The sequence below is a fragment of the Poecilia reticulata genome, linkage group LG8 (assembly GCF_000633615.1).
Source record: "Poecilia reticulata strain Guanapo linkage group LG8, Guppy_female_1.0+MT, whole genome shotgun sequence".
NCBI classification, from domain to species: domain Eukaryota; kingdom Metazoa; phylum Chordata; class Actinopteri; order Cyprinodontiformes; family Poeciliidae; genus Poecilia; species Poecilia reticulata.
The window spans coordinates 25,649,922-25,675,403 of NC_024338.1; the positions used below are offsets into that span (position 1 = coordinate 25,649,922).

Below are 25,482 nucleotides of genomic sequence, written 5' to 3' on the forward strand. Positions count from 1 at the left end.
CCACTTGTCTGTGATTAAATTACTTTCGAAAGTTGTTCTTGTTCGTGTTTGTAAAACTGAATATGTAATATTAAATGAAGAAAAAAGTCAAACCTATACTGTACGTTTTGCAAGAAGGCATTTTCTTTCTGTTTCTATTGGAATAAAAAGTACTGCCAGTGTTGGTGGGGTGTGAGCATCGTCTGCAGATGCTGTAGTCTTGGATACCGTTGTCCTGGTTTTGATTTTCAGTCTCAGACCATTTGCTTCATGTCTTCTCCTTCCCTCTCCTATCAATTTATTGTTCAATAAAGGCCACTAGTGCCTAAAAACAACTACCAACTCTGTCAAGGTAAAGGTAGCTTCTTTTTTCATGGTCAGTACAGTTTCTGACTAAACAATGTTTATATGTTTTAGTTTTTAACTGTTCTGTAGACTGAGAATGAAGTTGGCTAAAACAGAATTGGTCAGACTCCAACAAAAAGCAAAAATAGATATTGTTCTAATAAGTAAATCTCCATTTTTCTAAGTTGTTTTTCCCTTTTTTCCTCATCTTTGACAGATTAGGGTTAATCTCTTTATAGATTTTTTTGTGGAATTCAACTCAAAATTATTAGATTTTTATAGGTTGAATGAAAACTGTTTATATGCTCAAAGCTTTAGACTGACAAACAAGCCCCATAGTACTAATATGAATATGATCATATACTGTTGAAATATGATGTTGGGGTTTCAGCTCATTTTAGCTGCAGGCGCAAATGAATATAAGAGCTTCTTAAAGACAGGCTTTGGGGGAGAAGGAAAAAAAAACTTCAAATACAAAATTTATAATAACTAATAAATAAAGTTGTAGCTAAACCTTTCTTGTATGTTTTTTTAATTTTGTAGAAAATGTGCCAGAAAGCCGAAAAAAGCACCAAAGTGTTGTCGATGTGAGGTCCAACGTGTGAATCCGTTTCAGACATTTTCAGTGGAAAAAATATTTTTAGATTAATAAACTGGTATAGCTCAAGCTTTTTCAAGTAAAATAAAAAAAGTAATAGTTGTCCTCAAATTTCCATCAGTTCCCACAGACTAAATGTTTGAGCTTTTAGGATTTTAAAACAATATATTTTTTTTACTTTCTTTTCAGCCAAAAGTGTAACGCCACAGTATTTACTTAGAAATGTGCTTGTTGTAAAAGCCAGTTACCTAATTATTGCAGTGGTACAGCGTAGAAGGTAATGTAGATGGAAAGAGTGAGTCAGTGGAACAGATGGACGTATACATGAACAGATGGACCTGCTCGCTCCACCTCTGAGCATTCACATGCTTTTTGGAGCAAAGCCTTCTGACTTTTTGCTGCAGTGGCATGAGCTTGGCCATTAAGTCAAGTTTAGAAAGCACGGGGGGGAAAAAGCAGAATCAATATTTGTGTGTAGGTGACGGAGGATGGGGAGGTTTCTGAAATAATTCTGCTGCATGTCCTTGATATTTAAGGAAGGCAATGTTGTGTGGTGACTGCTTTACTTAGGGGAGGTGATGTGCAGAAGGTGAAAGAGATTCACCTCTTTAAGTTCTGCTGTTCATCAGTGTTTTGATGTGAAAAACAAAAGGTGTCTGGCGGCTTTAGTTGTAGGAAGGCCAGGTACCCGTGATTGAAGGCTTGACATTTGTCACTGTCTTCTGTGCTGAATGTGGAAAGTAAAGAGGCACGGCCTCTGTGTTGTTTTTTCTGGGTTGTATTTGGAGCTTACAGAAAACAGAAGAGGTAGCATATTGTCTTTTTTTTTTTCCTCCAAGTGTTTATGGATAAAAACAGCTTGTATTGATCGACAGAACGAACATTTTCCCTGGTATTCTGGCTTTTCAGACAAAGACTTTGCTCTGATGTGGTGCTTTGAAAGGTCCAACAAGGAGACGGACATCCTTGTACTGTTTTGCTCTTTGGTACCTGATGTAGCGCTTCTTTTTCAGCCATTATGGTTGCAGCAGAGCCCAATAAATCACATGCTGGAGTGGGCTTTAATACAGTTTTTTTCCACACTGCTGTGGGCAGATTGGGCCAGCTGTAGCAGCTTTAAACTCCTACATTTAATTATCTCTCTGGGTATGTCCTTCCAAAATCTGTGCTTTGGCAGAGTACAGGCAGGACTGGTTGCACAACTCAATGTCTGAACCTGGTAATTGAAGTAGTTTACAGTAAATGACACAGACTAATGAAATGAGACAACTGGGCTTTTGAAGAAAAGCCCAAAACAACAAGGTATGAGTACTGAGGCGTACTTTCAACTACTCCTTCTTACCACCATAAACATTTGAAACATTCTGTTAAAAAGCTTGCTCTTTGTGTGAGCAGAAGTTCTGGGTAACACACCCTCCTCCCAAATTGGCTTCTGCTCCAAAGAGATGTTTGGAAAACTTCCAAAGGGATGAGTCAGTTTCATCATTTGCCCAAACTGAGCTCCTCACCTCGTCTTCAAGGCTACGCTGCAATGGATCCTCATTTTAGCTGCTGGAACTGTTTTTACTCAGCTCTTGTCTTCCTTTTTGAAGATATCACTATTGCTCCCTCTTGTTCTTGACATCCTATCTGACTCTGCTTGATTTTGCATTATTACTGTAAACTTTATTTTTTTTGTCAAATTCTCCCTTAATTTGTGCAGCTTCACCTCTTGAAATGGATGAATACATAACTGGATTCCACATTAGTTCCAGTATTATCAAAGACAAAACATGACTCCAAGTTGTTTTAAATCTCAGTTACAAAATTAAGCACGCAGCTTTTGACATCTTCCTCTTATGAGCAGTTATGTGTTTTCAGTCGCTTACCTGTGTACTTACTACAATGCAGACCTTTGTAAATATGGCTGCAGTGTTAAATGAAATGCTTTCTTTTGTTGCACTCAATTAAAATCTGAACTGTAAAGCTCTACCAAAACTAAACAAACGGAGTCGGATGTAGAACGGAGTACAACTGTGCATCTTCAGAGTTCAGCATTCTGTTTTTGTGTGTTTGTAGTTCTTTATCCAGTCATTAAATTCCTGTAGAGATTCCACCAGCAGACCTCCTGATGTGCAAAGCGCATAAAGGCTTTCCTGGACACAAATATTAGTTTAGCAGTTCTGCACAGGATGACTGAAAATCTCTTAATGGGATACTTTAAAGAGAGGCTCTTACTTCAAGTACACTATTCTTATTTGTAAGTGGCTGGATCCTCGACACGGAGAGATGCTCGCACACAAAATGCATCCAGACTGCTGGCAGTAATTTAATCAGCTTTCACGCGGCTGTGTCCCTCCGCCCACGCTCCCTGTCCCTGTGAATATTAAAAAACTAAAGGAAATGTCTTCTTATATATTTGGCACATCTGTTCCCAGTGATTCCTGCCGTGGCTGTTCTTCCATTTCCCATCACTTTATCCAATTTCACGCCGCCGAACGAGACGACATAGACATTATCTTGGCTAAGACCACGAATTTACATGAAGCTCAGGCTTTCTCAGTGAGGACTCCTGTAACAGGGGCAGAAATGGAAGGAGATGTCCCACAATTCTGACATAATGGAAATGCAAGATCAGCTGTATTCACTTCAGATGACGGCTCCCCAATTACACTTTAGCTGTCCATGTCACTTTTCTTCTCACAGATCCAGTAATAGTATCCATACTGCTCTGGTAACTTACTACCATACGACTGATTCACTGAAAATCTCATTTTCCTCTTGCACAGTCTTTCACTTTAAGACACATTATTTAGCACATCTCACCAATGTGCAGGGATTGCTAAAGGCACCAACCTGACTTTCTTTGATCTGCCAATGATATTAAACGTCTTTGTGAGATGATGAGAGCAGGATTCAACTCAGAGTTCACCACTGACCACGTTGCTCTTTCCTCAACTTTACAGACTCAACCCTGTATCCTGTAGCTTTAGTGCCAAATGTTTAGAGCAGCGTTCTGTAACCCCGGTCCTCAAGAGCAACTTAGAATAAAACTAGCATATGCATATTAGCAAAGGACAGCGGACTGTGTTGTAAAATAAAGGAACAAGTTCATGCATGCAGATTTCTGTGGTGTCAAAAGGCCGAACAGCCACCCACCACCCTAAAAACAAAATAAATGCATTGGCTAAAAATACTAAAATTCGCTGCAATCTGTTTATTAATAACTTAAGGAACAACATTGCAGTTTTTATCAAGATAGTCCAGCCAAGGCTCTTGAGACATGAGACCCCTGTAGCTCAAAGAGTTAAGAAATGTTGATATGAGAGATCCTGATGAGTTTGGAATCACCACACAGTGGAGTCCTGTCAGGACTTACACTGAAGCTTGTCAGGGATAATAAAACAGAGCGCTACAGATGAAAATGCTCACTAGCGTAGCAATCTTTAGGCCTCATTTGATTCACTGTGCCAGAAATCATCAGCACAAAGGGGTTCCATATGTCAAGTGAGTCTGCTCTTCTATTTTCTTTACATTTTTGTAAACTAAAGTCCTGAACTGTTGATTGCTTGTGACAAAATAAGCCCTATTCTGAAGATTAAACAGAAAACTCTGGTAAAATAACGGATTTCCTCTATTTTGAATGCCAGTCAATCATAAGTATGACTTTTCCAAACCCATGATGCTCTTTTATCTTTATTAAACTCACTTTGTGGATCTGTCTTAATGTATTAATTGATGTAGCATTTTAATTCAACCTTTTGTGGAGACAAATTATGCAGATAATTGAGTAGAGACGATTGATTTCCACCAGGTACAGGCTGGAAGAATACCTACAATTATTTCCAAATTGTAGAGAAAGAGGTTTAGGTTTGAAAAGATTAAGAAGATTAAAAGCATCAGCACAGAGTGGGATGAAAAGAAATAAAAACACTGGAGAAAAATGCTATTTCATTTGAGCAATTTAACAGATTATAAAGTTTAAAAGAGATGTGAAAGAAATGCATCTTTCTAGAGACATTAGAAAATTCTTAATATTCCCTTTGCAATCAGAAATGATTGTGTCATCTTCTTGCTTCTCTTTGAACATGTTGGATTTTACCTTCTCAAGTCAAATTCAGCCTGCTGAGTTTCGGTCTGATTACAGAGAGTCATGAAACCATTAACCATTTGGTTTTGTGGAAAAGTGTTTTATTTTGGTAGAAATACCTGTTGATTTATTTTTAATTATATTCAAGGAAGTCGTCTTGTGTGGATGTCATCTATTTTGACCAAATATAAGTAGAACTCATGCCAATGGCTAACTAATAGTCCTTGTTCAACTAACACTTCTGCAACCATCAGCTGTTCTAGTTTGTCATGCATGTTCACTGCTATCTCAGATTTCTATAAAACTGTATTTTATCTTTTTGCAGGTCATCATCTTTAACTTTCAGAACTGCTCAACACGTGTTCATGTCCTCTGATTTCTTCCATTATGTGTTTTCATCCACAGTGTTGACTGTTTTTGGTTGCCTGCTGTTTTTAAGTTGTCAGGTTATGATATTCTGAGGTTACTTTAAACTATTTCTGTATAAATACTTTCCCACTCGTGACTGAAAACAGACTGGAACACATTCAGAGTCAAAGTGAGATAGGTTACAGGAAATCGTTTGAGACCATTTCTGCATTTGAATCCACTTTTTGTTTTCAGCTGCTGTTAGAATTGGTCATAATGGTCACTGACTGACTTCAGACATCCTACAGAAAATAAAGCCATAATTGATACTCCTATCTTTTTTTAAATACAGTGAATGTTTGTAGATTGAAGCACAACCACAAGTTTCCTGATCATAAAGTGTCATCTTTAGGGTTGAAACATGACAGAATGTGACTGACAGTAAAAACGGTTACATATGAAGATATGGATTTGCTTTTTTCATGTCCTCCAGCAGAACGTCTGCTGTGTATCTGATGAGCTCATTTCCCTGAGCAGGTAACTAGAAATCTGACTGAACCACTTAGGTTTTCTGTTTAGCGGCAGAAATTCTCTGAAATGTCAGATGCACTCTGGAACAACAACTGAACTCTAGTGAATGTAAGGTGAAGCTGATTTAATATTTATTTAAAGGAGAGAATACTGCTTTTCAGCTCTGAGTCTGAAATAAATGCTAATGCAATCAAAAGGGACAGTATTAATGTGTTTCACTGAATTCTAATCTTGTTGGACCTGGAGGAAAAATACGCCCAGTTTCCTGCCCCCTTATTGCTCAGGCCGGCCCTATATTCATGGTAATTCACTTGCTGATGAAGGAGTTATGAAGAAACGCCCAAAATCTCAGTTAAGATGCAAATTGGAGGGTTTGGCAAGCAGATGATTATTATTCTTGCCACTGTTGTGGCAATTATAACCTCACAGAATGGTTGGCGTTTAACATAATCCTCAATGTGCGAGGGAATCCTCCCACTCTTGGCATTTTGTACATTTAATATGATTGAAACAATTGGCCAACAATCTCCATCAGCAGAGATTTTCCATTCCTTTTTGCCAGCTCCTTTTGTCTTCTTTTCCGCCTGCCAGAAAGCAGCACAACTCTAAACCTTCTCTTGTCTTCTCATGATTACTCTGAAGCAGAAATATAGTTTGTTAAATTTTAGCTGGAAAAACAGAAGATTTTTTTTGTGATCACAAGTTATTTCTTTTCTGTTGCTGAAATGTCTGTTGTCTCATTTTCATGGATCAACAGCTTTGCCTCACAGCAGATATGACATTTTTCTCTTTCATGCGACTGCAAGCTGCTGTCAGGTCAGTGTATTCTAAGGTTATTGTCTGAGGTATTTTTTCTTCATTTTAAAGAGGAAAACATAATTTTTTTTATCATTCTTCAAAGCAAAGCAGTTGTGTCCTCACCAATTCTTACATTGTGAGGAAAAAGATCACATGGTTAAAAAGAAATTAAGATTTCTATGGAAACTGTTTTACTTTATCTTTATGAATAATATTTTAAAAATGAGAAAATATGGCAAAAAAATTACCATAATTCACCAAAATGTCCAGAAGATTTTCAATAGGAGGATTATAATCCTAATAAAATACAATCCTGATAAATAATTATTTATTGCAGTGGTCCCCAACCCCCGGTCCGTGGACCAATTGGTACTGGGCCGCGCAACAAATAATGAAATATTTCTGTTTTATGTATTATTTGAGTCTGGAGTATCTTTTATTTTGAAAATCCTTTAACCGGATTCTCTCGGTTACTTGCGCATCAACATTGAGCCCACAAGCAGCAAAATGAGTAAAAAAATGAGCAAGAAACAGATCAGATGTCTTTGGAAAGTTTCTTTGCAAAGACAGGAGAATGGATTTATCCCGGACCGGTAGCTGAGTCCCACATTACAAGCTGCTCTGCGCAACATTCGGCGACCGGCTGCTATGAGGTAATGAAGCTTCAAACTGCTTCGCCATGTAGAGACCAAGCAGGCTGTGGATATAAGCAACACTTTGGGTGTTATTGTCTCCCATCACTCCCAGATGGGACCGTCTGGTTGCAGAGAAACAAGCTCAGGGCTCCCGTTAGTCATTATTGAGTTAAAATTTTCACGAAAGTAAAATGTTCGTTTTTGTGGCGCATCTGTATCTTATTTTGAAGGGATATGTAAACGTTACCATAGCGACCAGAGTCAGAGAGGGTTTAGGCAGTGGTCGAGAGGAGATGAGTAGAGCTTGTGAGTCTTAAGTCTGGTTTAGACGGAAAGATTTAAGAATTGTCGGCCGATTCTTACGTCACCACGCTTTCTGATTGGCTGCCTGTCACATTCAACAGGTCGTATTATCGTTCCCAGTCAGGGAAAAACCCCACAGGCTGCGATTAAAGGGCCAAGTCAACCCATGCATAAGCCTTATCTAACGGTTCAATCCCCCACCCGCTCCCCCGGGCCGCAGCAAAATTTCCAAGTCTTGACCAGTCCGCGGTAATAAAAAGGTTGGGGACCACTGATTTATTGGATTTAAAACTTCCTACAGTTTTACAGCTTCAAAACCTACAAATCTTGAAAGTTCAAATAAAAATAACAAATCAATAGAAAAGCAGATTTAAAATGCCCTTTTCTAAAACACTGCCTTCTCAGTTTTGAAACAGAAATCCCTACACACATACACACTACAAACATAAACAACTTCTCCCCAGAATACCACAAATTTTAACAAAACACTGAAACTTTCAGTTGATACTTTAGTCAAGAAACGCTCTAAATGTGCTAATAGCATTCAACTAAACTAAGTAACTTTGAATAGAACAATAAAAGTCAACAAGCTACAGGAAAATTAAGAATAAAACTAAAACTGACAAAAACTATTCAGGTATGTCACAGTTAAGAGTAATATTTAGTAACCAGTGTTTAGAAAAATTGAAAATGAGGCAAGTTAGCTTTGAAAGTAATAAAGAGGAACGGTTGCTAGGTATTCAAAAAGCAGTCTAGAGCAGACGGGAAAATAAAAATACTATTTAGATTTTTTTTTTAAAATTCAATAATTATTTGCTGCAATATGAATTAATAGAACTGGTTCTTAGTTTTGTTAACGCCAGCAAGCTTGATGAGATCGGCAGTTCAGCCAAAAACTATGAAAATTAAAATCAGGAAGTGGACTAAAGTGCAGAGCATTCTGGGTAAATATAACCAAAATAAACGTGCGTCTAGTGCTAGTGGGAGAACAAACTCTTTGGCCATATTTACCAAAGACAAAATATAAATCCTACAGCTGCTTAAATCTGACTCAATCACACTGTAGTTTACACTTTGTGAAGAAGAAGGTTCCTCTCTGTCTTCTTCAGAGGTTTTTGTGTCTTTTCCTTCTTGATGCAGCACCACTGGGAACAGGTTTGGTTCTTTTGAAAGCAGTGCAACGTAAAAACAAATCTCACTAACTGAAAGTTTAACAAATGTTGCAATTTTGGTCTCCAATCAAACCAAGTCGACTAGACTACTAGGTATGAAAACACTCTAAGTCTTCTATTCGACTGAGGTGGAGTCGCTGGATAAACAGACAGCAGACTGTACTTTACTTGGATCCAAAGTTTCTTCGTAAATGCGGTCTTTTACTCAGCCAGTGGGATCTCTCAATGCAGCATATGGAGTTAAAGCTTAATGTTAAAGAAAGCTTTAAAACATATTTTTCAGCCTTCGGGCCAAACTGCACAGTCCTGTAAAATCTGAAAAATGTAAACTTTTACTAATGATGGGTCTACCTTTTTGTTGTGTGTGTTTTCCCTAACAGACGAAGAAAACAGCAGGACACGTTTCACTGTGCCTTACTCGCACTTTGCTTCCTTTGCATGAATTTATGAAAATTTTTCAGCTTCCTCCCTGCCTTATGTACTGCTGCCTTCATATGCAAAAAAAAAAAATATATATTTACCAGCTCCTGTTTCCGCACATGGATGGAAATCCATAAAAGAATCTTCTGAAACAGCAGGCTTCCACATTCAAAGCCAGCAGAGATTCTTGTTTTTTGTGTTTGGTCAGTGCAGCCTGGTGACTAGGAGCTTTTTAATCTTTTTTAAAAAAGGATGACCTTCCCTTTGCATCTGAAGTTATGTTTTGAATGAAGACACCATCCAAAAAATGTTTCCTTCAACCTTGAAAGTACAAATATATTAAAAAAATAAAGTTGATATTTCTACATTCCTGTTCATATTATCTTAGCGTGAAAACATCCATCCATCCATCCATTTTCTTGCACCCTTTTTCCCTCAGTGGGGTCAGGAGGGGTGCTGGTGCCCATCTCCAGCCAACGTTTCGGGCGAGAGGCGGGGTCACCCTGGACAGGTCGCCAGTCTGTCGCAAGGCAACACAGAGACACACAGGACACACAACCATGCACACACACACCTAGGGACAATTTGGAGAGGCCAATTAACCTGACAGTCATGTTTTTGGACTGTGGGAGGAAACCAGAGTACCCGGAGAAAACCCACCATGCACAGGGAGAACATGCAAACAGCGTGAAAACAATGAAAAATATATATAAAAAGTTACATTGCTCTTAAAATAAAATTATTATTATAATTATTGTTTTGGTTTCATTACTCTGATAAAGTCTGAATGAAAGTGCACTGACTAATTGTTTTGTAAAAGTTTAATTGTTTTCTACTTTATAATGCTGGTAACCATGGAAACTAGACATTCCTATTTGGAAACTATCTTCTCAACCAGTCTAATGGTACTATAATGCACACCGGACTTTAATGATCTTTTTCATGATGAATTTTGTTCTGTTAAACAGAATATAACCTGTAATGACAAAAATTACCAAATTGTTTACAGAGTTAACAAATCAACAGAGAATGGGTGTTATTTTTATGTGAACTGCTGCAGCTAGAAGTCACCAGTTTCAAATTAAAAGCGAGGTGGCACTTCTGCAGCAGTCATTTTTATGCGCTCCATAATTGCATTCATTTATTCATTGATTCAATCTGCCAGTCGGTATGAATCAAGCCTAAAGCTGCCCATCTCAGCTCATAGAAATACCTCAGCACCACATCTGTATCTCCGTTAAATTAAAATGTCAAAAAAATAATGTGTCCAAGAGCCACAAGGATTAGAGATGATGGTGTCACTTCAGAGGCAGTCGAGGTCTGTCAGTCTGCATGCTATATGTCCGCATGACGAAGCAAAACTGAGAAACTGAACTCAAACATAATTACCATGGTTATAAAGAGATTTTTTCAAACCTTTACTCTTTCCTTGAAATACACCCTCCTAGATGTTTTATCATACGGCCAGACTGGTCATGTTCTGTTATTGCGGCACTTTATCTCAGGGGCTTAATGGATTTTAAACCTTCCCTTCTTAGAATATAAATCCCAAGCAGTGTTGTTGTTTCTTTCAGAAACCAAACAAACCATATCTGGTAGAGAGGGGATCACTGCGTCCTGAGCATCCCACAGCTCAAAAAAGCCCTGCTTCTTCACAACTGTTGAATGAAATCCTTAGCGGTGAATGTTATGAACTTTATTATCTCTGCCTTTTCTGCATCAGGGGCAACCTTTAACATCTCTCCTCAAGCCCCTCTGGCTGTTTCTCTTCTGCCTCCGAGTGAAACGGTGTTGTATGTTATGTTAAAAATGATTCCAGATTGGGTTTCCATTGCATTACATTTGGTGTGGATTATATCCAAGTCATTTTTTATGTCGCAGAGACAGCAGGATGTAATTTTTGCTCAGCCAGCCCCTCATGTTTCTATCATGTGGTCAGCAGAAACTGTCCAGGTGCTGCAATTATGTGCTTCTGAGTTCCAGATTTTGCGATTGGCATGAATTCAGTTTGGCAGGGTTTTGACATTTTTATAAGATTTAGAATCATCAATGTCCACATTTCGATGCATTGAAAAACAGGACACGTACACACTGAGACGAGCACGGTGTCGTTTTGTAAACGATTAAGAAAAAAGTCACGACAGGGTGCAGCGCTGCAGAAAATGATGTAGTAAGTATGCCGGGCCAGTCGGTGGCGCTGTAACACGTCCAGAAAATGACACAAAAACATTGAACTCTTAATACCACACTTTTTCCTTACACTCAACTTCCAGTTGAAAAACAAATATAATATTCTATAAACAAGCTGCTTATTAAGCAATGACTTTTTGTGGTTTTGAGGTTGTCTCCAAGTCAACAGTCAAGTCAACAGTCTTCCCTTTACAGTGACCTGACAGACATTCTTCTGTTTTAACGTTTTCTAAGAAATATTAGTTTGGATTGATTGTAGCTGCAATCCAGATTTATTCAAATCAACAGAAATACATTCTTGAAACTCATAACTACATCTATTGAATCTGTATAATGAACATGGATAGCTTCACGCATTATAAAGCACATGTAAGTAAGGCTTTTGCAGCTACATTAGTTTTAAACCACATCATTTCTAAACCAATAGCAGGCTCAGTTGGATAGTAGAGATAATTACGCTTTACTGCTAGTATTGATCTCATCAGGAAGCTTCAGGGTCTTATATGCATCAATGCCGTTTGCCTGAAGAACAATTGATCCGAGGGAAGGTCACAGACCATGAGAAATCCCTTACTTTGAACAATAAACTGCTTTGCAGGGGTCCTTGTGAATTTGTCCCAAACGCTTTTGAAGCCACAGATAATCTGAGTGAAGTGTTAGCAGCCACGCCGAGCTGAAATCCACTCATGTCCCACTGTGAGGAAGGGACGACACGCCATCTAGTCAGATAAGTTGGTTTCCAGTAGGCGATGAGATGCTGCCATTAATCCCTCACCCCTGTCCCATTACTCAGCTCTCCATCAACCCTGGAACAGACGGGCAGATTGTGACAGGTGAGAAAGGAGCCCCGCTGGCCATCACTGGGAGGTGACGCATTCAGAAAAGAAGAAGAAGAAACGACTGGCTGTGTGTGTGAAGTGATTGATGAGAGCAGGGTGACAGCTTGTAGTCTATAGCTATATCTGAACACCACCACACACTGGTGTGATTGACACATTGTGGGGGGAACGAAACGGAACATGTCATTTAATTATTTAAAAGATTTCCTCTCTTGCATCAGCTAAGTGTGATTCAGGGGAAGCATAGAGTGGGTGAAATATTCAGGGAGCACATGATCTCTGACCTGAAGTAACGTCCGTCATATTTGATCCCCCTTTTCTTTAGCAAATGAACCTGTAGTATACATACCATAATGTAAATGTAATGAATGGTTGCAGAGCTTAGATATGAATATTGCACACTATAAATCGTTTTTTCTTCTCTCTGTGCAAAAATCCTGTCTTCAAGGCCGTTGATGATAACTCGACAAAAGCTTCTGAATGCTGAATTCGGCAGCAGTGGGAATCTTTTAGGCAAAGCTTTTTAGGGCTGGATCTGACTTAACAGCTTTAAATAATAGTTTATATTTTGAGAAGCAACAGTGTTGGGGCTTTTTAGCAAAGTGGGAATGCACTGAAGCTCTCTCTCTCTCTCTCTCTTTTTTTTTTTAGAAATACGACACATATTAATAGCTACATCAATCTTTTAGGCCAATGGCATGAGGAAGTATAGACCAGGGACACATTAGCATTAATGCTCATGGCTTTATTTCAACCTGCCTGTAAAACTGACAGAAGCAGTCATTTCACACAAGATGGAGTGGCAAACAAGTCCTGTACAACACCACAAATAAACTTTTTTATTTGCTCGGATAAAATGACTCTAATTTACGACGAACAGTTCTTTTTGTCCTCATTCTGCCCACTTTTATGATCTTGATGACTCTAAACTTCAGACTGTGGTTTTCAGACACCAGACAGAAAATCAGGAAAATAAACAGCTAGTCCAAAGAAAATTAAAGACCTCTTTAAACAACTGCTAAAAAGTCTTACTACTTGCATAAGCAAGATGGGAGATGTGGTGCAGCGTAAAGTGATTGAATAATTGTTGCATAGCTACCTTTAAATTACACTGTTATGCAAAGATACTGCATGATATATTGTCTTTGTTGATATAAACTATGAAAGTAATCCAACAGCTCCAGTTTATGCATTTTAAGATCTTGGGGTGTCTGCATATTTCTGATTGCACCTGTTGTAAGATTTGTCCTTCAAAGGGCAGGATTAGCATCATGTTCCTGAAAAATGTCTGAGTTCATCCTGCTGTGTAGTTGTTCTTATAAAACTCTCAAAGTAATACTAGGATAATGTGCAGTCAACAATTAAGCAATTAAATGAAAACTTGAAAAGTGACGTTTGCTTGGTTTAGATAAAAAACACTCTATAATAACCTTGACTGCATTGTTTAATAACTAGGATCAAAATGGAATATTTCAACATTATTGATCTGAATTGCCTATTTTTTTTTATTTTTGGAGAGTTATTTTGAGGCAGAATTGAATAAGATCTTGAAAATTGTTCTTAAGTTCATCTTTTTATATAACCTTTGTTATATCTGCAAGTGCACTTAAAAACTACATGGATATCATTCAAAATCATGCCAGATGTCCTTACATGACTTCTCTCCAATGATCATGAAATAAAAGAAATTGTATAACATTTGTGGGTCAGCACCAGAATATCACTTTATAGAACTACAAAATGTGGTACTGGAATTAGTACTTGTTAAATTGTATGAATGGTTTCATGGCAACCAATGACAAAGCCCATGTGAGCTTCCTGTTGCAGCTCAGAGTTACTGTATTTCACCAGAACCATCCAGCTTTACAGGTTCAGGTTCACATTTTTTCATTTTTATAAGCCAGGGTCACAATCTTTTTTTTTTTTCTGCCTTCAGCCATAATAAAACTAAACTTTAACACCATGACTGCAGAACCACAGAGATTTATATCCACATTCTCAGATCATTTTATGGAACAGTAGGTATATTCGCATATTTTCTTAAATACTGAACTTTCTCTTTAAGACCCCATCGGAACTGATGGGATGACCTTTGCATATTGGTAAGCCATGTGCATCTATACATGATGATGGATTACACTGCAGCACTCTCGTCAGATCTCGTCTGTCCCTGTGTCCTCTGCTGCTCTCCTGTTCACACTCCTCTGCCGGTAACTTCTCAGTGGGCTTGACAAGAAATGCCTGAAGCTGGTCCTTGAAAGCTAATTCGATTCAGAGGCATGATGTAATAATGCCTTGTTTTTAAATTGATGCTTTGGGAAAATATGCTTTTTGGTGCTTTCTACCAATCTACCACCGGGAAACTGTTGTGTCCAATCAGCACAGCAGACGAAACACTGAGACTTTTGAGTTGCAGCAGTAGCTATTAGCCTGGAAATGACCAGCAATGGGTAGAACTGTTCATGAGCCTGTTGTGTTGAAATTAGGCTGGCATTATGAAACCAACCAATTACAGCAGCACTATCAGCTACAATGGAGTGGTATTTTCACATCACCGCACATCGCACCCATTTACCAACTCTGCTCCCAGACTAATTTCTTTGGCAGCTCAATGGTGTCATATAGTTGCAGACGGACCAAGATGTACAACCGTAATGAAACTGCTACATGGTTTTTATTTTCAGGGTTAGAAAGCATGCTGGGATTGCACAACAACTTTTTAAAAACCAGACGACTATGTTTACCTTCACCTTTACTAAGTAGAAAATGTCTGGAGCCACTAAGTCTTCTTGACACTCGGCTAGGGGCGGGAAGTAAACCCATGTATAAATGAATGCTGTAATAAAAGTCTCTTGCTGTGAATTTAAAGAACCACATATTGGTTTATTTATTTCTTGTAACATAAAAAAAAAACATCCAGGTTTTACTGTGAGAAGGTGATATTTTGCTTTCCATATTTATGAAAATATATATTGCACCATCATTCTTTTGTAAAACCCATTGTAAGCATACATTCCACTCACATAAGCCGTTTATATATCATTAGTTTTTTTTGCCGACATGTAACTGCAGGTAACAGACGCCTGGGTTTGCACCATATTCTGGTTTATTTGATGGACAAAACACTTTAATATCATCCAGATGTTTTTTTTAATTTTTTTATTAGCTCTGTATTACAATCACAAACACCAAAATTAACTCATGTTTGAATGAAACAGTGTTTGTAATGGACTTATATATAACTTTTCTTTTTACATTTATTCACTGAGATACCGTATTTTCCGGTCTATAAGCCTCTATTTTTCCCCCACGCTTTGAACCTTGCGGCCCGGTGCGGCTTTTCTGTACATTTTTCTTCAACCACCAGGGGGCTCTTTAGCAGGAAGTGAATCATTGGAAGTCAAAATTGGAAATCAAAGAAGAAAGTGCTGGTTTTCATTTAGAACAAGCACATGCTAGAAGCAGGCACGACAGAGAAATGTTTTCAAACTCATATGATGCAGCTTTTAAGCTGAAGGCTATCGATCTGGCAGTACAGATCAATCGCAGCTCGGCGTGAATGAATTCATTGTTTGGCGTTGGAGACGCTGCGTCCTTGTGGAAAACCGAGAGCGGCGGAGATACCAGCGGCGTTTAGCTCTGTGCGGCTTCGAGTTGTTTTTTTTGTTTGTTTGTTTGTTTTTTTACTTTGTAAATGCAACTTATAGTGAGGTGCGCTCTATAGTCCGGAAAATACGGTAAATCAAATTTTCAACAGTATTCTAAATTATGTGTAATGAATATAGGGGCTACACAGTGGTGCAGTTGGTAGAGCTGTTGCCTTGCAGCAAGAAGGTTCTGGGTTCGATTCCTGGCCCCGGTCCTTCTGCATGGAGTTTGCATGTTCTCCCTGTGCATGTGTGGGTTTTCTCCGGGTACTCCGGTTTCCTCCCACGGCCCAAAAACATGACTGTCAGGTTAATTGGCCTCTCCAAATTGTCCCTAGGTGTGAGTGTGTGTGTGTGTGTGTGTGTGTTGTTTGTCTTGTGTGTCTCTGTGTTGTCCTGCGACAGACTGGCGACCTGTCCAGGGTGTAAGAAAATGGATGGATGGATGAATATGTATAACAAGGCTCACTTAATTCCTTATTTTGCCTTAACTATGTGTGTGGTGTTACCACAAAGTATCAGTGAACAAATTAAAGCAAAATTATTCCTTTTGTTTCTTAGACAATGTGAAGAGATGCACGTTTTAAAAGGACACTATTGACTACAATTATATGTTGCAGTTGAGCGCAATGTGCTGGTGGGATTAAGTTCATCTGCCAGCCTCTGCAATTTATTTTAAATTCAGTATGGTGTTTGTCCTTTGAGTCCTGATGAGTTTCCCGCTCTCTTCCTCTCTCTCCGTTTATCTGTAGCTCTCTGTGTACTCTCATTGTTCACGCCCTTGTCCCCTTCCTCCTAAAGCATAAATAAATTGCAGGGAGCACTGCTTGCCTATCGCTGCCCTGCCTCACTTAGGTGCTGCCTTGTAAAATAAAATATTATGGAGCGGCAGGGCTAAATTACATTAGGCTGCAATGATAAATATGTTCCATAAACCTCCCAACATGTCACCTAAATGACAGAATTTGTTTAATATGACAAATGTGGACGCAGCGGTGTTTAAGTTGCTCGGGATGCGAGCCAGGCTTTCAGGTAGTGGAGTGGCATGTGTAAAACCGTAATGATGAGTGAGGCAGCTGGATGTGTGTGAGTAAAATCCCCTCCTTTCTCATGTTCAGGGCCAACCCCGTCGCTAGCATAGCAGCCATCTGAATTATTTATCCCCTCAGCAGTACGACTACTTTTACGACTGCCACACAGCGGAGGAAAAAATGCTGCCTTGCACCTCAAAGATCTTTTTCATAAGTTTCATTTTCTTTCTTCTTTCAAATTAAGGCTTCTGGAAAAAAAATACCCTTCATGTTCCAGGCATCAAGTTTTCTTTTTTTGTTTGGTTCTGTTGTAAAGTAGAAGCTGAACTTTCAAATAATAGGCGTTGATTTGCTGAACAATAAATCCAGATTGCACAAAGTAGCTTCTGTGAACTGTTAAAACTTGTAGGATAATTACTTTGCTAAATATTTTTAATTTACTATTCACTACTTCCCACATTGTTTCACGCCTGCTTGCTAAAAATATAATAACTAAGAGACTTGTTATAACACCAGAGGTTTTTTAGGGTTTTTTTAGGAGTACAAAAAAAGTAGTCACCAGATTTAATCCACTGGCGACTGTTCAACAAATCACCAATTTCATACAAAACCACTAAAAACCCTGCAATAAAAATGTGCAAAATCAAAAATAAACTGAACATAAAACAAAACAAATTACAAATCACTGTATGGTAGAGGAAATTTAATAGGACCATGACATGTTGCTAGGAAACAAATATGTAATTATGACTCAATTTAGGTGTTTTGACAGCTTTATCTATCAAATTTATCTTCAGATATGATTTTGGTGGTATGGCTGTAAAGACAAACCCCTTCTTAAGCCTTTCCAAGCTTCTGCAAATCAAACGCTTGGGCAGACGATGTGCAGTCACATGAATGAAGCACTCATTACAAAATCAGACAGCGACAGCTTCCGCTATAATGGAGCCCTGATTGAGCTGCGCCCCACTTCATACCAGACTGTTCTCCGTAGCAGAGGTGGAACGGCAGCAGGTGAACATCAAACTCCTCGTGCCGTCTTACTTTTTCCAGAACCTGCACCAAAAAAGAAAAGAAGGTTCTCAACAGTGGCTGGAAAATGCTCTTTGAAAGAATATTGGTACGTTGCAGATCTTGTGCTACAACGTCTGCAAGACTTCTGCTCTGCTCCCTCTGTAAAATAAACAAAGCTTTCTTCTACTATAAAATAAACTTGTTTGTAGCATTTGGAACATGGCACTGAAAATAAGTGAGAACAACACTGAAGAAAATGATTAATTCACAATGAGAAGCAGATCTTTTATATACATATATATTTTTTACGATGCATGCACACATACTGTGTTTGTAGTTCTTTGTTTTAGCCGGGAGCTTGTTTAGCATCTAATTTGTTGGTGGTTGGTGTTAACAGCTGACCTTTCATCATGACAGCAGTAGCCATGTCATCTTTGACTTCTCCTCCGTAGGAGGCGAAATACGGCAAACAGGCCAGGTCCTGCCATGTTTGCCCCCGCTCCTCCAGACGTTTGCGCACTCTGCTGCGAATGCTAATGAGACGTGTTTTGTTGGTCAGGAGGAATTTTAATTGGCAGCCGAGTTGCTCGTGCTCTTGCTTGCTCTTTTCTGGTGCTCTGACTTCTGGCTTGAATGGGAGGGGAGGTGATGTGATATTGGCAGCAAAAGAGTTTGACATTTTTAAAAATTAAACAGTCGAACCAGACAACTCTGGGAGTGTAGACATCAAGCTAAATGTTAAGTGACCTAGCATTAGCTGCAGGCAGAGTGAGTGGAGGTGGGAGACTCGCTTGGTTTTCCCCACATGTTGCACTGACACAAAAACATCCACATGTCTCCACTGTTTGTCCTTCCTGTTTTCTCCTCTCCTCCATCTTCTCATCCTGGAAACAGGTGTCTTTATGACTTTAATGATTCCATTTACAACCAAGGTTTTTGCACTTAGTTGCAATAAAAAAAAAGGATATTACAGCTGTGATTCTGATAGTTCTTGATGAGAAAAAAGTCCTAGTCCAACAGGTTTACTCATCTTAAGGGTGAAGACTTGAACCAATATTTCTTTTAAATAATCCTACTGAGACGCAGCATTTTGAACTGTTTGGCCCCTTCATTGAAAAATGTGTTGTGGCTGTTTCTGATGCAAATTATTCATTTGACACTTTGGGGCTTGTATTGACCTAATTTATGCAGCAATATAGATTTTGTTTTTCTGTGACACCACCCAGAACAGCATATTATAAAAGTGGCATCACATTTATTGATGCTTGCCTCTGGGGAGATTTTCTTCACAATTCCAGGCTCGTTTGAAAACAGTTTCCTCTCTGACAGCTTTACTCGAAGTGGCGTCATCCGCTCCTGGAGGAAAAGGATGAATGCAAAGTAACTGAAATCTGCTCACAAGGTCTAATTAGTCTCCTTACCTCCAAGTCGCTGAACTGGAATCTAACTATTAAGGTGTTGTAAGATGAAGACCTGACCTTTGACCATGCTTGTCTGTTATCAGTAAGAATATGAAAAATGTTCCAGGAACAGCAGTTTGCCATATTGAAGACATATGGAAACGTTGAGAATAGATGTTTTGGAGCCAATCTGGACTTTGTTCACATGCTCATGTAAATGTGTAGCAGAGGAGAAAATGACTGCTAGGTAATTACCTTCAATAGTACAGGCTTTGACCAATTTGCCCGGGCGTGTTAATTGTGAAACCTCAGCTGTGGTAATGAAATGTATCTGAGGGATCATTTAAAAACCCTCCACTGAAAAAGAGTTGGAGTAATTTGGTGGATGAAAATTATTTTTTAAAAAACCTGACTGCTACACAGACCAGTACTGTGCTTTCCACTCCATTTTCTTTCCCACAAAGCCGCTAACAAAACCCTCCCAGATGAGTTATGGCTGCAGAGTGAATACATATTATCCACCCTCTTACCCTTTTTCCAAAGCCCCAAAAACCTGTGGCGTCATTTATTCTGTGCTTAGGCGTATCTGTCAGGAGCACGTCTGTTTTGCAGAGGTGAACGCACCTCTAATGTGGCACTTCATATTCCTGAGATGCGCTGCACCTCTGTGGCGGCGCAGCATCCGCCACCAAATCAGTGAGGTCTGCAAAACCGTCGACGGAGGAAGAGCATGTAATGACTATCTTAAAACACAGCAGACAAAGAGTTTAAGAAATGCAAATGGCTCTGCCCTTTGGTTCAATTACAAACCATAAAGCTTCACCACTTGAAGTTCTCCTTTCTTGATTTTAATGTTCAAATTATCCAAAGCAATCACAGAAGTCTAAGCTACTGTATGAGTCATTTAAATCAACTTATGTTGTAACAAATGAACAAAATATCATTTGAAAATGATTTTTTTAAAGAGGCACTACTTATGCTTTTAGTCAGCTGCTTAATAAACACGTTTTCTGTTATTATTTCAGTCTGTGCTTCTTTATTAGGCTGCATTAGCTGTGTGTTTTGCTTGAGACTGGAAGTAGTGAAAGGCAGTTTTGCTCTTTTGTTTAAATCACTGCTCAGGTTTAATTTCTCCACACCTGAGAGACAAATGCTGAAATGTTTCAGCAGCCAGAACCCATTTCGTTTACTGCTTCTGTCTGAAACAACCAGTACGTCGGTATAGAAATGATTCATTTTTAGCTTTAATCTGGTTGCTTTTTATTGGTTTTACATTGTTGAATAAAAAGAACCACAACTTTTGATTTCTAAGTTTACCGTTCCTCTCCTTTTGTGTGTTTTATTTGGTCAGCAGCACCAAGACAGACGGTTCATCTGGTGATTATTATTCATGAGCTTAAGGGACATAAATACACTCTCTCCCATATTTTTGCTTGTGTAGATCACACACATCTACCCACCCACACAAAAATATACTTCCCACCGCTGTGCAGTTTTACCTCCGTATATTATTCATAAATTCCTCTGAGTCATACGGTTGCTTGTGGTGAAACGGTGGTAAAAATACTTCAGAGGAAAAACAAGTATCCACTCACATTAACTCCAACACAGGTCTGAGGAAGTGTTGGCAACGCTCACAGGAAGGTGGATGGTAAATATTTTCTGAAATCCAGCTGAATGATGGACTCTCTGCTCTTAAGTGTTTACCTTCTGACAGCTCTTTAGTTGTTTGACATTGCAGAGTGAGAGCTGTTCAGGTTTATTGTGTAATGAAGTGGCTCTCGGATAGACTGGACACGGCTACTGACAAATACTGTATGTGCTGTCAAATATTTTCTGCATAGTTTGACTACAAAAGTGGAGCTTAATCTCCTCAAAATTTTTATTTGTTGTTCCTAATTCTCTTTGTAACCAATTTAGCTTTGGTCATTTTGAAGATTTCTCCGTGTGCTTTTTGTTCCCGACTGATGTTGTGATGTTACTTTAATGTCTTCACATAATGTTCTTTTCTAATTGCACCATCTGTCACGGCTTCACAATATATTGCAAGTTTATAGGACATTTTCGACACCGTATTTTTCAGGCTACTTTTTTCCTACTTTGAACCATGTGGCTTGTAGCCCGGTGTGGCTTTTCTGTGTATTTTTCTTCAACCACCAGGGGGGGCTCTTTAGCAGGAAGTGAATCATTGGAAGTCAAAATTGGAACTCAAAGAAGAAAGTGCTAATTTTCAGCCTGCTTCTAGCACATGCTAACAGCAGGCATGACGGAGAAATTTCTTCAATCAAATTCATATGATGCAGCTTTTAAGTTGAGGGCTATCGATGTGGAAGTACAAGTACGTTTCAGATTTTTTTTTTTTAGTTTTTATTTTATTTTATTTTTTTATTATAGCTGCGGCTTATAGTGTGGTGCGCTATAAGCCGGAAAATACGGTATTTGGGAACCTGGGAATGTACTTCAGAAAATAATTCTGTAGAAAACGGTGTCTTCTACAGCCTTTTGAATACAGAAAACTAAATTTCTGGGAAATAAAATCTCCATTTACAGTTGCATTTATCAACAGATAATGTTGGCTAAAAGATTTTTTGAAGTTAATCAGTTTTTTGCCAACATCCAAAATGTTAGACATATTTTCTTACAGTTTATTTGTTTCTCCTGGCAGGTGTTCACCAGGTATGGAAAGTGCTACATGTTCAATGCGGCAGAGGAGGGGAAGACGCTGCGCACCACCATGAAAGGAGGGACGGGGAACGGCCTGGAGATCATGCTGGACATCCAGCAGGATGAGTACCTGCCAGTCTGGGGGGACACAGGTACGCTCACCAACACACAAACCTTTACTACTGACTCTGAGGACCGTGAGGAAAAATAAAGCTCTTATATTAGAGGCTAGAACTTTTTATTATTATTATTTTTGTTTACTTTTTTCTGGGTTTTTTTTCTCATCTGTCATCAAATGCAAATTTTCAAAACTCTTATCCAATATTCAGTCTAGCTGTGAGGAAATTCAAAACTTTGTTTTATTTACTTATTTTCAGAAATAACTTATAGTTTATTTTGCATAGGCACAAGTTTTCAGTAAACTAAAATTTTACAGTTTTTGCTCTTGAGATGAAGAATCCAGAAGATTTTTTTTTTTTCTGAGCCACATTTTATTTCCTTTTGGGTTTTTTCTGTCCTTTGCTCTTTATCTGAGTACATTGTGGGTGTGATGAGTGTCCATGTCATGTTGTAATTCATATTTTTCCACATATGACTCAGCCTTTTCTTTACTTATCTCCAGTCTAGCAGAGCAGCACTATCAGCTTAGACTCATTTCTGTCATTCTTCCTATTGTATTTAAGTCCAATGACCTTATACAAGACATTTATACATGTGATATACCTCAGTAATCTCTCATTTTGGAGCGAATCTGTTAAACCTTTTTATTTCCTAACGGAGAATCTCTTGGCAGGTCATCTGGATTATTTCTGCTTCTTTTTATAAAGTCTTTTTAGGGACACTTGGCCTGAAGTAATGAGAGTAGAAAGCAAATAAAACATGAAAAGGAAGTAAAGAATAGTTTTACTTCCAAACTGCTTTTCCAATACAATGAGTTCAGTCTTTTACTTGCCTTGTAAGAATCCAGGACTGTCTGGGACTGAAGCAGATAAAGTAGAGTCGCTTTATATGGCACATCTAAACCAAGTCATGTTCATGCATTTCAGGTATTTTCTAACACTGAACAATTTGGGATCATGTAAAAAGTTATTCAAATATTATAAAATTGAGAAAATACAAATTATTTTTAAAATAATTTCTATTATTAAGAATGATTCAGTCCAATTTTTTTTATAAATTTTAAGTATTTTAGATAAAGACCTGTTCAACATAATTCACATTCCTTAAAAGCTTTGAATGGCAAACTGACTTCCTGTTGGTCAGTTTCAGTCAAGTGAGTTGAAAACTTTTGGTAAATAAAGGCGATGATAATGATATATACAGCCAGCTACCTAAAATGTTCCTTTCTATGCAGTAAAGTGATTTTGTTGCGTGTTATCAGGACCAACTGGTGGCTTTTCCACACTGTTGGAAGATGTCACAAAAATATATTTTTAATTAATCTCCAGAGGAAGCAGCATCTAAAACTTATGACTTTTGGACCTGCGATAGGCGTCTGTGTGCTGAGTTTGAACATAGTAAGTCTTTGGAATGAATTAAAGTATGTTTCTGGTTGAGGTTGTTCTGTGATCCCTGGAATTATTGTAAGAAATAGGTAACTGATTATCGCAGCTTTATTTCTTCTTGTTTCTTTCTTTGCTGTTCTGCTGGTCAAAGTTGAGCTTAGCAAAGCCAAAGAAACCAGCAGAAGTACAAATATGGACATCTATTAATCAAGACAACTTTAAGAGGAAGTCTGGCATTTGGGAGATGATTTAAAATTTTTGCACAGTACCGTCATTTGACGACATCCAGCTTAAAACTCTAAACAGAAAGTAGGAGCTCTGACATAATTAGCTTAATCAAAATCAAAAGGGAGGCTTGGTAAGAGACCCACGTAACACGAGGCCTGATCACCATCTTGACAGATGGTTGCAGTCATTTTTTATTTTTTATTTTTTGGGTTGTTTTCTCCCAAAGTTGATTCATCTCTAAACTTTGCAAAGAGTTTTTCTTTTTCTTCTGCTTCTGGAGCTGTGATTTTATTTTATTTTTTTCATGGGTACATCAGTTTATTTCTAATCAAAATGGAGGAGCCTCTGGACATCTCACAATATATTGTTAGAAAAGGCTAACATCAATCGCCAGAAATGTTTCTGAAAAAGTTAAAAGCTTCTTCTGACTCACATTAGTCTTTTTGTCTGGTTAAATCCTTGATGTTCCAGTTCAGGTCGTTCTTTCCTTTTGTTTTTTTCAAAACTTTTCCATTCTAAATTACAGTTAGGTGTTTCAAACTAAGCCAGGAGACTCCTCCTTTAAACTCCAGAGAAGTGAGCAAGCCTTCAATAGAAGCTGGATTTTCTATCAGCTCAGATAACTTTGAAGTTTTAATTTCTATCAGAAAACTTTCTGGCCTGTAAATGTAGAATATTAAGTGTTTGGGTCTTTAATTTATCTCATTTGTCTTTGTATTTCTCCTTAATTGCATCATTACTATATAGACATGAGAGTAATTAACTAAATATAATCATTGATCATGTGTGGATTATTTGATTGGTTTATGCATCTTAAGTTTGATAAATATCTAGACCTTCTTACATTTGTGATAAAGAATGCTCACTGGGGAGAAAACATCCCCCAGACAGATTTTGATATATTATGTGATTAACTGTGGGAATAATTGAGACTGATTATTTATGTAGATTACTATTTTTTGCTGTTGCACATCAATCTGCTTCATGGGGCTTAAAGCATAGATATTCCCATAAATGCTGCCTATTAGCTGTTGGTTAATGTTTCAGGTTTGGTGGCATCTATTTTGAAATCAGTGAATAACAGAACTGCAGTTGAGCCACAAGGAGAAACAAAAAGTACATGGATATTTGTTTGTTTAGACTCATCAGTTTTCCTTCTAAATCCTGCATTTCGACCCGTCTGAACTTATCTTGGTGTAACTTGTTGAACTTCAGCCGCCACCTGAACAGCATGCAGAAGACTCTCTCTGCAGGTTCCCGGGTTATGTGTCCTTTTTTGTTCCTCTTGGGGTTTAATTAGCTTGTTTAAGGTAATTCAGTCTCAGCAGGAAGCGCACTGCCTCCCGAGCTGCAGCAGGTCTCTGCTCTGCGCTGAAAGGCAGGTCGCACTTTTAAAGAGACCCATTATCCATCTCCTTTCTGTGGTTTCCGTTTTTCCTTCTCTTTCAGTTACAACCCACTCTTCCCTCCTGCTGCTGTTTTATTGTACATCAGCCAAAGACCAGCAGTTAGTCTGCGTGGTTCTAATAATGCACCGTTTCATGCAGGAACCTACATGTCCACAGTAATACGCCTCAGTTTATCATCATGGCCAAACATTACAAGAAATATCGAATGTTGGTTTGTTGCTTGGACACCAAGCACATTTCAAGCAAAGCTTGTATCTTGCTTTCGTCTTCAATAAATTTATGATTTTACCCTGTAGGACTTTGAAATAAAGGAACCAAATCATCCTCAGAAGGAGACAGAATTAAAAGAAATGTCCA

At 38.4% G+C, this 25,482-nt stretch overlaps 1 protein-coding gene across 2 annotated transcripts in view; it reads left to right on the forward strand.

Moving 5' to 3' along the window:
• Nucleotides 1-25,482, forward strand: part of asic2 (acid-sensing (proton-gated) ion channel 2) — a 132,949-nt gene that overhangs the window by 62,492 nt on the left and 44,975 nt on the right. For both annotated transcript variants that reach the window (XM_017306278.1, XM_008417028.2), the window contains exon 2: nt 21,985-22,135. In XM_017306278.1, coding sequence (XP_017161767.1) covers nt 21,985-22,135 — 151 coding nt within the window. The remainder of the gene's footprint in view (nt 1-21,984; nt 22,136-25,482) is intronic.